The sequence below is a fragment of the Sus scrofa genome, chromosome 15 (genome assembly GCF_054392235.1).
Source record: "Sus scrofa isolate SSC_HxYL_T2T_F1_AM1 chromosome 15, Sscrofa_HxYL_maternal_Yorkshire_Landrace_v2.0, whole genome shotgun sequence".
NCBI classification, from domain to species: Eukaryota; Metazoa; Chordata; class Mammalia; order Artiodactyla; family Suidae; genus Sus; species Sus scrofa.
This window is the reverse complement of record NC_139397.1, coordinates 91,867,730-91,882,686: the sequence shown is the minus strand read 5'-3', so window position 1 is coordinate 91,882,686 and position 14,957 is coordinate 91,867,730. Positions and strand designations below refer to the sequence as shown.

Here is a 14,957-nt window from a genome sequence, read left to right as displayed (position 1 = left end):
CCTAACTTGCTAGTAAATTCTGTTTATATGAGAATAAAGCCTCTAGCAAAGGGCCAAAAAATATCTGGAAATTATCTGTAAAGGCAGAACATCATCTAAATGTAAATAACTTGAAACCATTAATGTGTACCACAGTACAAATATGATGGTAAATTTATGAATTCATTATTTTTCACACAATGTGAAAAAGTGGAACTGCAGAAATAGTCTGACTAAAAATGTGGTTAGAAATTTAGAAGTCTCAGGTGAGTTTATCCCAATTATTCAAGGTTGGTTTTAACATTCAAAAAGCAATCAAAGCTGCTTATATTAATAGCCTGAAATAGGAAAAACCATATGACCATTTCACTAGACGCAGAAAAAGCATCTGACAGACTCCATCTGTATCCAATAAAAATTCAGAAAATTAGGACTAGAAGGGAACTTTTTCAAATTGCTAAAGTGCATCTATGAACTACCTACAACTAATACCGTACTTAATGGTAAAAAATTGAATGCTATCCCCTATGTATTCAATATCCATATGCAAAAAAAGAACTTTGATCCATACTTTGTACCATATACAAAAGTTATATGGATTATAGATCTAAATGCAAAACCTAGACTAAATGGCTAAGATTAAAAAGACTGACTACAGGAAGTATTGGCACAGACATAGTGCAACTGGAACTTTCATACTGATGATGGAAATATAAAATGGTACAGTCATTTTGGAAAAATGGTTTGGAAGTGTCTTAAAAAGAATATGTCCAAATATAATTATGCATATGACCATACAAATTTGTCTGTAAATGGTCATAGTAGCTTTATTGGTAGCAGCCAAAAAATGGAAACAACCCAAATGTATATTAACAGGTGACTGCATTAACAAGTTGTGACTACATAAATACAATGGAGTGCTACTACTCAGCAATAAAAAGGAGTTCCTGTCATGGTGCAGTGGTTAATGAATCCGTCTGGGAACCATGAGGTGGCGGGTTTGATCCCTGGCCTTGCTCAGTGGGTGGAGGGTCTGGCGTTGCCGTGAGCTGTGGTGTAGGTTGCAGACGCGGCTCGGATCCCGCGTTGCTGTGGCTCTGGCATAGGCTAGTGGCTACAGCTCCGATTAGACCCCTAGCCTGGGAATCTCCATACGCCATGGGAGCGGCCCAAGAAAAGGCAAAAAGACAAAAAAAAAAAAAAAAAGAAAGAAATGAAGTATTAATACATGCAACACGGATTGATCTCAAAATAACAATACTGAGTGAAAGAAGCCAGAAGAAAAAAGTACTTACAATGTAACTTCATTTATAGAAAATTCTAGAAAATTCAAACTAATCTAAAGCAACAGGAATTCCCATTGTGGCTCAGTGGAAATGAATCTGACTAGTATCCAGGAGGATGTAGGTTTAATCCCTGGCCTTGGTCAATGGGTTAAGGATATGGCATTGCTGTGAGTTGTGGTGTAGGTCACAGATGCTGCTGGGATCTGGTGTCTCTGTGGCTGTGGCATAGGCCAGTAGCTACATCTCCCACGGCATATGGGCACCTCCACATGCTGTGGGTGTAGCCCTAAAGAGACAATAAATAAGTAAATAAAGTGACACAAACAGATTAGTGGTTGCCTTGGGAAGGGGGAGGGGCGAGAGAGGCAGGAGGGAGGAATCACAAAGGAAGTAGGAAACATTTTGGGGTGATGGATGTATTTTTATCTTGATTGTGGTGATGGTTTCTTCAGTGCATACATGTCAAAATTATAAAACTGTACACTTCAAATATGCAGTTTATTGTATGTACATTATACCTCAATAAATTTGTTAAGAAAATTAAAAATTTACACATGGCAAATAAGCATATGAAAATGTGCTATCACTAGTTAAAAGGAAATATATATTAAAACCACGCAGAGATCTAATATAGTCATTGGCAAAAGGATAAAGCTTGTTTAATATACTTTCATATTAGCATCAAAAATTCACCTGATTTAGAAATAACATGACCTCATAATCTTTACAGGAAAAGGTCATGTTCTGCTTTTATTACAATGTTTTATGTGGCATCTTCTCTGGTGCCATCTAGCTCCAGCAGTCATGTGGAACAGTTTAAGATGTCCCTTTAGCAATCCAGGTTTTTTCTCACATGTTGGTTTTCCATTAAAGGAAAAAAGGTTCCTTGGTGAGCAATGTATTCCATGGTTGAGAAAGAATAACTCAAGCTGAGTTTGGGTTTACCTTAACTATTACCACAAAGAAAGAATATTTTTAGGAATTCCTGGTGGGGAGTGGTGTTCAAAAGGATAAAGGGATAAATCTGACAAGAGGGCTGCTAGGTTCAAGAAGAAACAATCTAAGTATCAATCGGAAATGGTAATAAATACTAAGGTACAAAAGAAAAACAACCACAAGATGTGAAGCAGCTCATAGTTTCCACCACCGCTGGCATGTAAAATGGTACAATCCTTTGGGAAAAAAGCTCTGGAAGTTTTTTATTAAACTAAACATACACCTACCCTACAATTCAATGATTCCATCCTTAGCTATTTACTCAAGAGGAATAAAGACATGCATTAAAAAAAAAAAATCTGTGGGAGTTCCCCTCATGGCTCACGGTTAATGAATCCGACTAGGAACCATGAGGTTGCGGGTTCGATTCCTGGCCGCAAGGATCCGGTGTTGCTCAGTGGGTTAAGGATCCGGTGTTGCTGTGGGTTGTGGTGTAGGTCACAGACGCAGCTTGGATTCCGAGTTGCTGTGGCTGTGGTGTAGGCTGGCAGCTACAGCTCCGATTTGACCCCTAGCCTGGGAACCTCCATATGCCACGGGAGTGACCCTAGAAAAGGCAAAAAAAAAAAAAAGGACAAAAAATTTTAAAAATCTGTGTAAAGGAGTTCCAGTCGTGGCTCAGTGGTTAACGAATCCGACTAGGAACCATGAGGTTGTGGGTTCGATCCCTTGCCTTGCTCACTGGGTTAAGGATCTGGCATTGCCGTGAGCTGTGATATAGGTCGCAGACATGGCTTGGATCCCACATTGCTGTGGCTCTGGCGTAGGCCGGTGGCTACAGCTCCGATTCGACCCGTGGCCTGGGAACCTCCATATGCGCGGGAGTGGACCAAGAAATGGTAAAAAGACCAAAAAAAAAAAAAATCTGTGTAAGAATGTTCATAGCACTCTTTCTCATAATAGCAAAAAAGAAAGAAAAAGAAGAAAAACAAACTATGACATATTCATGTAAGAGAATACTCAAGCAATAAAAAGGAATGAACAACTGATACAGGCAACATGAATTAATCTCAAAAACATGCTGAGTGAAAGAAGCATTATGCTTTGTATGAATTCATTTACATGAAGCTTTAAAATAGGCAGGCTTAATCTGTGAGGCAAAATAACCAGAAGAGTAGTTACATCTGAGAGGTGGGGTGGGTACTGACTAGAAAGGAGTATGAGGAAACTTTCTGGCATAACAACATTGTTCTAAATTTTGATAAGGGTTTAGGTCACATGAGTCTATGGATTTGTGAAAAATGAGCAAATTTATACTTAACATTTGTGCACTGCATTGCATGTAAGTGTACATTAACAATTTTAAAAACTAAATCATATTAAACTCTACTTAATGATACTTGTTTTGAAGTATTTATAGGGATGTAGACTGATGCCTGCAATTTATTTTGAAATGTATCATAAAATAACATGGATGATTAATAAAACATTCTGAATAAAAAAAGATCCATATGATTGGTATTGAGTATTTATTGTAAAATTCTGTCAATTTTGCTGTATGTTTCAAAATTTTTATAATAAAATGAGGGGAAAAACCCCCCATTGGTCTTATCTTTCTATTACATATCCTTGGCCTGAAATAAATTATTCTTTCTATAGGATAGAGACTCTATAGAAACACAGGGACCAGAAATTAGCACCTGCATCCTTCCTGGGATCCTAAAAGGTAAGTCATACATGTAAACATTGTAAGAAAGGTAAGAAAATATAATAATTATTGAAAAGGAAACCAAGTTCCAGTGAGAGTAATTACTAATACCGGTGTTTATTATCACCACAAACAAGAAGAGAATTCCATTTTTTGTACCTTTTAAAAAACTGATTTTTTTAACCATTGCAGGAAGAGCCATCTTTTATGTCAAGTTATATACCTGAATAGGCCCAGTGCATCTTACCCAAACTTTGTCCAAAATTTGCATGTACAATCATCATTTAAAAACCATTTTCCTATGTACCCAATATTATCATTGTTAATATGCTATATAAGGGATATAATAACGTTTTTGGCCTTTTGAGAGCTTTAGAGGAGATTTGGCATGTTTGTATCAAACAAATCTGAATGTGTTTCCCATCTCTATACTCTCTAGTTGTAGGACTTTGGGCAAATTAACTTCTGTAAATCTCACTTTCCTCCTTTGTAAAATGAGGAAGGATAATGGTAGTCCATAACTTATACGGTTATTCTAAATGTTAAGTTAGACCATTTATTTTACCTGTAGCACAGTGACTGGCAGATAGAAAGCACTCAGTAAATATAAGCTTTCATTAAGGAAAAAAGTATGTACAAGAAACAAAACATTCAACTGATGAAGAATGTGGAGTACCTTAATCGGTTTAAATAGAACAGTATTATCTCCTCACTAGGTAGGTCAAATAGCAACTACAATAGGTTTGGTTTTGTTTTCTCTCCAGGGTGTGAGAAATGTTTTAGAAAGTCAAAGAGCAATAATTTTGCTGCACTGATACTTGAGAATACAGAATCTTAGATCAAAGAGTAAAATGCAAAAATACATCTCTTATCAGCTTAACATCTGGACCTGCTGAAAGAAGCTACCCTGCTTCACCCAATCTTGCATTAAACACTTAGAATGTCACCCGTAAATGTTTCATGCCTGTCGCTAGGACCTGTTAAGTAGGTGGGCACATAAAGTCTCTCAAAGAGTCAGGTAGAGGGGGGTTAAGGGGAGCAGGGGGACATTAACTACCATTTCCCTCTACCCTCAAAAGTACAAATGGCAGTCTCATGCCTGGCAGGTGGCAGAATGAGCAGCTGCATGCCACTGTGGAAGCTGGGAAGTCCATAATGTGGGGGGAAGCATGCTGCACTGTCTCCTGCGATGTGTGTTATTTGAATACTTCCCACATTCTTCGCTGTCTTCTTTATCTTTTGGCATCTTTTTATTAACATTCCTGTTAACAATCATGGAGTCGACATTCCCACATAATGTTGCAATTGGCTGAAACTAAGCAGTAGCAGCTTGTCCCTTTAGTTGGGGCATAGGCTTTCCCGCTTGTTATACTGCCCACAACTCCCTGCTGTCTTTCGCACCAGATGTGTTTCCTGCCTGGCCCATAAGGCATGTGGATCCAGGTCTAGTTTGATCTGGGAAGCAGTGAGACATCAGGAGTTCTTAGTGTCAGCTTCCATCTCCACTAGAAGTTTTCCACTCACCCCTGCCCCCACCAAAAAAGCAGCCAGCAATCTCAGACAGTTCTTAGATGCCTTTCTGAATAGATGAGTTCCTTTCTATCACTTCATCAAAAGGGAATGACTTAGAGAAAACTCAACAAACCCCCTTTAAGAAAAAATCTGACAGGACTGAAGATCCTTTTCTGAGACACTTTTAGAAATGGAGAGCAGGCTTTCTGCTTCTACAAAGCACAGCATCTACTTTGAAACCCACACACATTGACTTCTTTTCTCTGGTATTTTTAAAATCTATTCCCTCTTATTGGACTTGTTTTTCAAGATATGAATTCACAGACTGTTTAGAAATAGCTCTTGTCTAGCTGGAAATTTGGGGCAATATCTAGCACATCATAACTATACAACTGCTTTGTCATCACAATCATGTCTCCAAAATACTCTGAGAGCTTCAAATACTATATTAAATAGGACCATTTAATATGCATAAAATGAGAATGGATTTTTCAATTATTCAATATAAAAGTATTAGAATTTAATATATGAAGATAGTTTTATCATCTTGCTCATGAGGTAATCATTTCTACTTTCCCACAGGGTTATTACACACAGGAGCAGATTTGGAAAGATTTTTTTTTTGCCAACATATATTTTCCCTTATTCTAAAATGCTAGCAATCTTCTTTTTTATTGTAAAAAAGACAGTTTTAGGTTTGTTCCCTTTATTTCTCGTCAGTTTTTGGACTCTGCTACTAATTTAACTTTTGGAATAGTTAACACCCTTCTCACAGGTGCCCTGTTGATCATAATAAGCTTGAAATTTATCTGCAAACTTCAAGAGTAGAACATGTTCTTAACAAGGGATCAAGCCAAAACTGAAGGAAAAACTTGAGGATTTTTTATTTATTTATTTTTTTGTCTTTTTAAGGACGCACCCACAGTGTAGGGAAGTTCCCAAGTGAGAGGTTGAATCAGAGCTGGAGCTGCCAGCCTACACCACAGCCATAGCAATGCCAGATCGGAGCCATGTCTGTGAACTATACCATAGCTCAAAGCAATGCCAGATCCTTAACCCACTGTGTAGGGTCAGGGATCAAAGCCATACCGTCAGGGATACTAGTGGGGTTCGTTACCACTGAACCACAATGGGAACTCCAAAAACTGGAAAATTTTAATATAAATCATCCAAGCTAAAATCCCATATTTTAACTTTAAATTTGAATTAGCAAAGATTTTTACTGCTGTTTCTTGCCCTTCTGTTCTTACTAGCTACTCTTTTAAGCCAAAATCAGAGAAATGTGCTAATAAACACGTAGACTGTAAGCAACTGGATGTCTCAAACAGGAAGCACAAAGAAACAATTTCTCCCTTTACTTTGGTTGCTTTTATTTAACATTCTGAAGAATGATTATTTGAGTTCAAGGATCATATTTCTATTGCTTCCAACAAAGAAGAAAAAATGCTTATTTCGCAACTAAGATAGAGCCAAAAGCTTTTTCTAGCTATCAGTCCGTTTCCAAGCTAGTAAGAACTCCTTGGACTTTATCTACTCTTTCACAGGGAGCAGAGCTGGTACAACCCAGGATACTTTTATCTTATGGCTTAGGTGTGAACATGTTGCCTAAGCAGAACTGAAAGACTCACCAAATAAACAGAATGTTGAAATGAATACAACATTCTTAGATTATTAACCACTAACAGGCTACATAAGAGAAAAAAATTTCACTTAAAGCTTGCTTGAAATTTTTTACGTTAGTCTAATAGAAACACAAAAAACCAATGGGAACATCAAGCCAAGAGAATAAAACCATGGAAGAAAGGACAACTTGGGAACTATAGCCAATTTCCTTTTTTTTTTTTGCTATTTCTTGGGCCGCTCCCGCGGCATATGGAAGTTCCCAGGCTAGGGGTTGAATCGGAGCTGCAGCCACCGGCCTACGCCAGAGCCACAGCCACCGGCCTACGCCAGAGCCACAGCAACGCGGGATCCGAGCCGCGGCTGCAACCTACACCACAGCTCACGGCAACGCCGGATCGTTAACCCACTGAGCAAGGGCAGGGACCGAACCTGCAACCTCATGGTTCCTAGTCGGATTCGTTAACCACTGCGCCATGATGGGAACTCCCAATTTCTTAATACTATATACAGATAGAAAACATATATACAGACATATTTTCTAAAAACTGTGATTAACTTTTTTTTTGGTTCAAAGTACGCCTTCATATTATAGATCCCATTTTCCATGCTTAAACCAAGTTTTGTTTAGAGGACAGAGGATTTCTTTCTGTATCTTTTGCATCTTTCTTTCTGTTTCTCCTCTTGGATTTACCAATCGAAATTCCATGCCATCCTACAATAACCATGTTAAGCACCTCCTTATCAAAGACTTTCTTCTAATAACTGAAATTAACCTGTCCTTCTCTGTTCTTCATTTGCATGACCACCACCTAAAAGCTGCAAAATGCTACTAGCCTTCTTGAGATGTTATTCTTTAAAACCTTACACCTTATAGGGCAAGAGTTTTAAAAAAGAAGTCATAGTCATCTGAAGTCAACACAAGGTTTTTTTCTGGAAAATACTGGGGAATATGTTATGCAGGTAATAAAAAGGAGGATTGGACATGGCTGCTGGGGTGTGTGGCTAGAAGTCTCATAAGTTACATCTCAAAATTTAAAATTACCGCAGTCTTTCTTACAACTTCTGTTTGTGGTTTCTTCTTCATCCCCATGGTCACATACCATCTGGTAAACATAGCAGCTGAAGACCCTGCTGGGTTTCTGTTCTATGTGTAATACCAAGTCTCTGTCAAAGTAGACTTCATGGCTATATGTCTGTAATGAAAACACAGGCAAATGGGATCTCCTCTTCACATAACCATATTCACTATTGTTTCATTAAAATGTCACCGCATCTATGCCATGGAGGTTCAAATATACACTAGGAGGCAAAACAGTTGCCAGAAATAGTTTATTTTTCATTATTTGTGAATACGCAAATGACTTATGAGAAAAGCATTACACAAAACATTGAGAATGAAAAGAGCCCTGGACTCCCAGATTCTATCACCAAGATTAGTGCTATTTCACTCGTGACCATGGGCAAGTTGCTAAACCTTTCAGGTTCTCCACTGATAAAACAATGATGGGATAAAGTCACATCTACTGTTCCTTATAACTTTTATATTCTATAATACTCAGAAGAGCAGACAAATGTTTCCAAGAATGCTTGAAATCGCTACATGCTTAGACTTGTCTCTATTAAATAACTGTGGGGATTCAACACAGTCTATTTTTGTTTGAAAAAACATTACCAAACTTATAAAATAGGAGAAAACCAGACCATGGTAAGGAAATAGGCAGCATGTCTCAGAAAAAACAAAACAAAACATAAATCTTTATCTTTGAGGCCACTGGTAAGGAGGCACCCTCTACTCTAAGGGAGAAAGGCTGAAGAGGTACTCATTTTGTCCTGCATATAGGATGATAACCTCTTTCATGTGATCACTGGTATAGGTGAACCTGGACTGACATGAACGCAGTAACATCTGTTCCAATAAATGTCACCCACAAAGAAATCTCTTACAACTATATATTCCATGGACTCTACTCACCACATCCCATGATTCCACGAGTGGAATGCTTTTAAGTAAAGTTCCATATTCATTACAGTGGAAATCCAGGTGAGCTTTTCCTTCAGCATCTATTTGAGTAACGGCTACCACAGAAAGCAAATCCAACTCATCTTCATAGTCCACAATTTTGAAAGTCTTGGGGAATAGATGGATAAGGCAGAAGAAAAGAGGAGCAAAATCCAGTTAGTATTATTTCCACATTTGTGGCTTAACTATTCTATTACTTATAAAAATACATAGAAAGAAAAAAGAAAGGGTAGGAACATAGATAGAAATGTCTCCACTTATCTGCCTAGTAAAACACTACTCCCAAGATTTTTAAGAATCAAATAGTAGCCTACAGATTTTGATGAACAGAACCAAGTCCATGTAGCTCTCAGCCAAAGCAAAACTGAAATTCTCTATTATGATAGTGAGCCAGAGCTCCAAATTCAAAGGAAGTTTTCGACTGCTGCTGCTGACAAGTATGTTTACTGGTTTCCAGACAGGACGAAATGTACGACGTTCTGTTCTGAACTGAAGACGGCCTGCCGTGCTCAGAAGGTGCTTACACCAGAAAAGCACAAGTCATTTCAAGAAGAACTGAGAGCCCGTCATACACGACTACTTTGACTCTATTTTCCATTTTCGTTTTGGTTCCCTAAGAAAGCAAAAATGGCTGCTTGTACTTGAGGGAGAATATTAGGAACTGAAATCCAACCCATAGAGCAAGACGGGGATAAGAAATGTTAGTTGGAAATGACTAACGATGGTAAAGATGATAAGAGAGAACAATCTAACCCCACAACTCTGTCTCAAGGAAGGTAACCTGGACCCCAGCAGCCTCATGAGAAAGCAGATCCATGTCCACCATCCAGGGATGGCACATCTTGGCAGGCACCATATACTAATCCTTCATTCACATTTGGTCAAACTGCCTTTTAATCCATTTATATTTTCTGCCTTTATTCACTGATGACATAAAAATTTACATAGTGATTCCTTTTGTTTACTTTTTTGTCTTCATCTTACCTTGTCAAACTTCAAAGTGTGACTTCCTGCCTGAGTGTCAGGATTTTAGTTATAACTCCTTTTAACTTTTCCTTTACAAGTGAAAAGTTTTTGTTTTCTAATCTCACAATGAAGAGTATCTTTCTCTTTGCTACTAACTTCTCTGCTCTTATTCTTGCTACCTCTTGCTACTTCTGGTATGTTTTCCTTAAATCCAGTTTTATATGCCAAATAGGAAGCTTCTGCTTTGTTCTCAATAGATTCCTATGGTCTAAAAGAATAAATATATATATTTTTGCTTTTTTGAGAGTAGCCACATACTGTACCACCTCCAGCCCATTTTAAAAGATTTTCAAAGACCATCCTTAGAGGTCCACTCTATATTTCTACCTAGAGATGGTTATACAAACAATATAGTTATAAATGGATTCAGTATTTATGCAATGACTATGTATTTGAAATACGATCACTTTCAGTTGATTTCATAAGTACTTCCAATGCTTTTTGAAAGGAAAGGGTAAAAATGCATTAGCTCAGTGACTGGCAATGTCAAGTTGCGGCCAAAGGCTGAACTGATTCACCACACCCTCACACCCTCCTCCCCTGGCTTATGAACACCGACAAACACATCTACATCTAGCAAGTGAAAAATAAGGCAAAAGCCACAGTCATCAGGATATAACTCAATAATTTTCTATGAAAAGATTTCCCTAGGAAGTATACACATTAATAAAACAAAACAGTAAGCTAATAATAATAGTGTTTTCAATTATTTCGGTCCTTTGAATGCTTCTGCAAACAAAATCTTATGAAAAGAGAGGATGAGAAGTTTTCTAGTGGCGAAGCAGAGTAATCTGGCATTGTCTCTGCAGTTGCTGTTGTGGCAGAGGGGTTTGAATCCTGGCCCAAGAACTTGTACATGCCACAGGCACAGCTTAAAAAAAAAAAAAAAAAAAAGAAAGAAAAGAGAAGGATGATAGGGATGAATTGGTTCAAATAGCACACACAGTCCTACAGACTAAGGGCGCATGGAGCTACCCCATCTCTACCCCACAGCAAGTTATACTAGTTTAGTTTATTATTTCTGGCTAAAGTAATACCTCTTGTTCTGGGTCATCATCCAGAAGGTTAAAACTTTTTTTTACCACCCGTCCAGAAGCTGTAACAGTGGGTAAGTTTTCATTCTATAGTGTGGAGAGAAATAAAAAGATATGACAAGTCCTATTATATGTAGTCAATGGCAAAACTCTATTAACAATTTTGTTAAAACTAACCAACCTTTCTCCAACATCCACAATTCTTCCCTCAATGAGAAAATTCTGAATCAGATTTCAGATCTTCCCCTTAGTGAAAATACTTCATTAAAGTTTTTAATAGATAAAATACCAAAAGAGGCAAAAATAAATACAAAGGTTACTACTTCATTTGCTTTTCTGATTTTTGCCTTAGTAATAGTACAGCAAATAAAGAGTGGATCTGCTTTTGGAAATTTCTCTCTGCATGATTTTCTTCATGTTCTTAATCTGTGTGCTAAAGAAAAAAAAAACCATCTGAAGCTAAAGAATGGTGATGATTTTTAAAGCTTTACATCTACCCCAACTTACCCTAAATTTGCACAATTAATTAAACAAACCCAAAGGTCAATAATAATTCATCAATAAAAGCTTAAAGAGAAACCCAGAAAGGAAACAGAAACTAAGCAAAAGATAAGCTCAGTACAACCGACTCTCTTCAAATCTCCTAGGTACATGGGCTAAGACTGGCTGGCTACCCAGGTCAAAACGAACAGACTGTACTGTTCTTTTCAGCCACACTAAAAGGCAAACATATTTGCATATTACATTCTTATATAGAAAGGCAGTGATATACAAAGGATTTTAAAGTACTCCAGACTTACTTTGTTCTTCTCCCTGTTAGCCAAAATGACAAAATCTTCAGAGATCTGATGCTGGGCACTATTATTTTCTACTTCACTTAGTTTTAAAACTCTGAAAAAAGTAAAAAAGATTCTAAGAACCTAAGACCTCAACATACCATCAAAGTGTCAAAACTGAACTATTGAAAAGAAACTCAACAAATGAAAATTACAGTAACAACAGTGAGTTAGTTCTCTTCTCCTCCTGATTAGCCCAAAATATTCATATCTGATAACTTGTGTCCATAAATTTCTTTAAATTTAGAGGTTTTGTTAAACGGAAAAACATAAAGACTTGTGGCAGCAGGTGCTAATGCAGCAGCCTGCTGAGGCTTATGTCATCTTCCAAACTGGCTTAATGAAAGCTATTTTAAAGAACCTCCCCTCTGCTATCCTGCAGCATCTTTAATGTTTCAGCTTTAGCAATGGCATTATGGTAGATAATTACATTTCTATTTCTGAATATAGAACGAGGTATCAATGAACAACACCCTGAATTAAATATAATACAGACTGGATTAGCAACAAAACCTAACCTAAGAGTTTTCATGATAAGAGTAATTTTTTTTTTTTTTTGGTGGGGGCGCACCTGTGGCATATGGAAGTTCCCAGGCTAGGGGTCTAATCAGAGCTATAGCTGCTGACCACAGCCACAGCTCATGGCAATGCCAGATCCTTAACCAACTGAGGGAGGCCAGGATCTAACTCGAAACCTCATGCTTCCTAGTCGGGTTCATTTCCACTGCGCCATGACGAGAACTCCTCATGACAGAGTAATATTTTAAAATTGCAAATGACTTGGCGTTCCCGACGTGGCGCAGTGGTTAACGAATCCGACTAGGAACCATGAGGTTTCAGGTTCGATTCCTGGCCTTGCTCAGCGGGTTAAGGATCCAGTGTTGCCATGAGCTGTGGTGGAGGTTGCAAACACGGCTTGAATCCCGAGTTGCTGTGGCTCTGGCGTAGGCCGGCGGCTACAGCTCCGATTGGACACCTAGCCTGGGAACCTCCATATACCTCGGGAGTGGCCCAAGAAATGGCAAAAAAAAAAAAAAAAAAGACAAAAAACAAAAACAAAAACCTGCAAATGACTTAATATTTTTATTTTTTCTTAGTATTTTACTGAAAGATTTGGGTTTTCTGAATGCAAATGGCCTCAGGGATCAAGCTTATTAAGCAAGTGAAAATAAAATGACTTTCTCACCACCCACACAAATCTGTTCATAGCATTAACAAGCATCAAACATACAATGTCCTCAAATCCCAAAGTCTCAAATGCAGGCAAAGAGAACAGCAGCAAGAAGCTGCTGCTGTGGTTGGGGAGAACTGGAGGTCTTAGAATTTGCCAGACAACGAAATTAGATTATATTTTACATTCATTAATTAGTTAATTAGTGGCAACATTTAAGACTGGCTATCTTTCAAAACCTGGAGAAAGGGAACAAACTCTCTGTGGACCTTATTTTCTTAGACTCAAACTAATATGAGTGGTAACAAACATTAAGAGTAAGGCTGGAGTTCCCATCGTGGCGCAGTGGTTAAGGAATCCGACTAGGAACCATGAGGTTGCGGGTTCAATCCCTGGCCTTGCTCAGTGGGTTAAGGATCTGGCATTGCCGTGAGCTGTGGTGTAGGTTGCAGATGCGGCTCGGATCCCACGTTGCTGTGGCTCTGGCATAGGCTGGCAGCTACAGCTCCAATTCGACCCCTAGTCTGGGAACCTCCATATGCCGTGGGAAGCGGCCCTGGAAAAAGGCAAAAAAAAAAAAAAAAAAAAAAAAGAGTAAGGCTTACTAAAGTTTAACCACAGTTTTTACCACCTGGTGTAAAAGTTCATTATCTTTTTTTTTTAAGCACCTTCATCCTCCTTGTAATTGATTCAGAGTAGACTAATTGTCATGAAGTATAAAAAAATAAAGAAGGCAGACACTGCCCTTCTTATTCAACAAATACTGAGCACCTACTCTGTACTAAGACCTGTGCTCAGTGCGAGTGTTATAGGTGTCAGCAAAACAGACTCATTTCCTGTTGTTATGGAGTTCATGATTCCAAAGTTAGGTATTTCAACAGATAATCACACAAATAATTAATTTAAATTGCTGTTAAGTTCTACGGAGGATTACAGAGTGGATGCCATGAAAATATGATGGGAGAGCTAACTTAATGAGGGCTATCAGGGAAGGACTCTTTGAAAAAGGGACATTTAACAGGGCATAAAATATGAATAGAAATTAGGATGGAGTACAGGTAGGGAAAACCGGCTCCAAACAGAAGGACCAGATCTTCAGCTTTCTGAAAAGACAGCATGACTGATGTAATCGGAGTGGGAGGAATCTTTTAGACCAGTTAAGTAAGTCAGTCTTTTTTTTTTTTTTTTTTTGCTTCTTAGGGCTGCACCTACGGCATATGGAGGTTCCCAGGCTAGGGGTCAAATTGGAGCTACAGCTGCTGGCCTACACCACAGCCACAAGCAATGCAGGATCCAAGCTGCGTCTATGACCTATAACACAGCTCACAGCAATGCCAGGTCCTTAACCCATTGAGGAAGGCCATGGATTGAACCTGCAACCTCATGGTTCCTAGTCAGATTTGTTTCTGCTGCACCATGACGGGGACTCCAAGTGTGTCAGTCTTTATCTCAAATGCAACAGGAGGACATAAAGAGGGTTAATGTATAATCCGTTAATGTTTCTAAAAATCACTCTAGCTGCTGAGAAGAAAACAGACATAAAAGAGTAAAAAGTGGTTTCTTAGAATCCTATAGGCAGGCTATTTACTGTAGTATAGGCTTGTGATGACAATGGTCTGACCAAAATAGTGGTAGTGGCCAAGGGCAGAAAGAGGCAGATTTAAGAAATATTCAGTAGCAAAATAAACTACACTGACAGACTATACAGGGGTGTGTGTGTGTGTGTGACAGAGAGGTGGTGGGGAATGCAGGCGTTTTAAGTATATGTAGACTGATGAAAGACAAAAAGATAAGAGAGTGTCAAGAATGGTTCCAGATTTATGACA

The 14,957-nt window shown here is 38.3% G+C and overlaps 1 protein-coding gene across 9 annotated transcripts in view; it reads right to left on the bottom strand.

The window, feature by feature from the left end:
* DCAF17 (DDB1 and CUL4 associated factor 17) overlaps positions 1 to 14,957 on the bottom strand; it is a 77,472-nt gene that overhangs the window by 34,150 nt on the left and 28,365 nt on the right. For 4 of the 9 annotated variants that reach the window (XM_084999484.1, XM_084999483.1, XM_001928016.6 and 1 more), the window contains 4 exons: positions 11,925 to 12,015; positions 11,128 to 11,211; positions 9,017 to 9,172; positions 6,767 to 8,237 (listed from right to left, as the gene is read on the bottom strand). In XM_084999484.1, the coding sequence (XP_084855610.1) occupies positions 8,070 to 8,237; positions 9,017 to 9,172; positions 11,128 to 11,211; positions 11,925 to 12,015 (499 nt within the window). In that variant the 3' untranslated portion in view covers positions 6,767 to 8,069. Of the gene's footprint in view, positions 1 to 1,665; positions 5,365 to 6,766; positions 8,238 to 9,016; positions 9,173 to 11,127; positions 11,212 to 11,924; positions 12,016 to 14,957 lie in introns of those variants that run through there. The other 5 variants (XR_014829538.1, XM_084999480.1, XM_084999477.1 and 2 more) reach the window with 2 other exon arrangements.